Source organism: Echinops telfairi, unplaced genomic scaffold, assembly GCF_000313985.2.
Source record: "Echinops telfairi isolate 266 unplaced genomic scaffold, ASM31398v2 ScPeMD7_7469;HRSCAF=8507_1, whole genome shotgun sequence".
NCBI classification, from domain to species: domain Eukaryota; kingdom Metazoa; phylum Chordata; class Mammalia; order Afrosoricida; family Tenrecidae; genus Echinops; species Echinops telfairi.
This window is the reverse complement of record NW_022111373.1, coordinates 44,369,856-44,371,579: the sequence shown is the minus strand read 5'-3', so window position 1 is coordinate 44,371,579 and position 1,724 is coordinate 44,369,856. Positions and strand designations below refer to the sequence as shown.

Genomic DNA, 1,724 nt, shown 5'->3' with positions numbered 1-1,724 from the left:
CACAGTATTTTTAATCCCCTCTTATGCATATGAAGTCTGGACAATGAATAAGGAAAACTGGTGCTGACAAAGAATATTGAATATGCTGTGAATTGCAGAACAAACAAATCTGTGTTGGAAAGGGTACAAACGGAACAGAAAGCTCTTTGAGAGAGGGAATGTTGAGACGTCTTCCCAAGTACTTTGAACATAAGGTAAGGAAGAACGTCATTCTTGGTAAAGTTTTTGAAAAAGAGGAAGGCCCTGATGAGATGGATTGACACAGTGGCTGCAACAAGGGCTGTATCATCTGTGAAGGAGTAGGAGCAGGCAATTTTACCCATAAAGGGTCACAGTGAGTGGGAAACATCTTCAAGGCCCCTAACAATAACCATCGATTTGAACAAGCCGTCAGCAAGTACTTTACAATCATCCAGGTCGTGCCTACCCCTCCTCAGTTTACCACCCTCATGCTTCTTCCCAATTATTTCATCCCCTGTATTAAAGCACCACACTAAGCAGCGTTTGCCTTCTCTATGCTTTCTTCCACAGGGCCATTCTCCCTCTACCATCACTCCTCTTCCAAACCTTGCTTAGGTTTCAACCTCTTGAGAGTATAAACCTGCGCTTAATCTGTAACTCCCGAGAGAAGGTAAAAGAGATCCTTGAACAAAACAGATTACTGTGTAACTCTTTTGTGATCCAATGACTAATGAAGGCTGGCCCTTTAGCAATGCCTGAAGCCTTTTCTAATCTACTCTCTGGGTTACCATTAATGTTATTAATGTTCCCGTAGTCTCGAATTATTCACAAAAAACACTCATGAGCATTTTTATGCAATGCACCAGGGGAACTTCTGAAAAATTCATGGAAGAATGGCATTTTTAAATTATGGAATTTTTCTATGAACTGTTTGAAATCCACTAGCATGTACATATGGCTGTCAAACAATTGGGCCATTAGAAATAGAAAGGATTTCACATTCAGGGGAAAGTGTGCTTTGTGATGTAGCATGAAATCCCCCAGGGAATGCTAATTATCATCTTGCCTGATGGAACCAATTCTGATAAACTGAGATCAAGCAAAAAGCAGATGAAGCTTGCATATCACATTTTTCACGTTGCAGGAAAAAGGCAGTTCAAATGAGGAAGCCTGAACTTGATGAGTTGAAGTGGTCTAAGTGCTTCAAGTGCCAAGCTCTAGGCCCCTCCTACTACCAAGTAACCGCACAAGACTCCCCCAGGCTTGCCCTCGCCCCAGCTACCTCTGCCCCTGCTGCCTCTTTACATCCCCTCCTTCGCCCCCTTTCCCCTCCTGCCCTCCCATCCAGCGACCACGGACCGTACCTTGTATGAGAGCCAGAAGGCAATAGTGGAGCAGGTATCCCTGCGGCGTGTTGCAGCGTTGGAGACTTTCTGGGTGGAAGTTCCCCCATCCGCAGGGTCCCTCCTCGAACTCAGACAGCGAAAGTGGCTCCGATTGCTCTCCAGGGGGGAGGGGAGCTCCGGGCAGAGATGGGCGAGCTTGTGGCTCTGGCGACTCCGAAGGCTTCGCGGGCTCCGGAGCCCGGGGCAGCGGCGAATCCTCTTTCTGCGTGCAGAAGGGCCGGGCGGACACCTCGACCTGACCGGGCGACGCAGACCATCGGCGCGGGGTGTCCGGGCTGGAGGGGACGAAAGCAGGGTTCTCGATGCCATTGGCGTCATTCATGATCGGAATGAGTGCCTCCTGCCTTCCGTGCTCGC

At 48.4% G+C, this 1,724-nt stretch overlaps 1 protein-coding gene across 1 annotated transcript in view; it reads right to left on the bottom strand.

The window, feature by feature from the left end:
• SLCO4C1 (solute carrier organic anion transporter family member 4C1) overlaps positions 1–1,689 on the bottom strand; it is an 87,829-nt gene extending 86,140 nt beyond the window's left edge. The window contains exon 1 of the mRNA XM_045285192.1: positions 1,326–1,689. Within this exon, the coding sequence (XP_045141127.1) occupies positions 1,326–1,689 (364 nt within the window). The remainder of the gene's footprint in view (positions 1–1,325) is intronic.
• Positions 1,690–1,724: the final 35 nt, after the last annotated feature.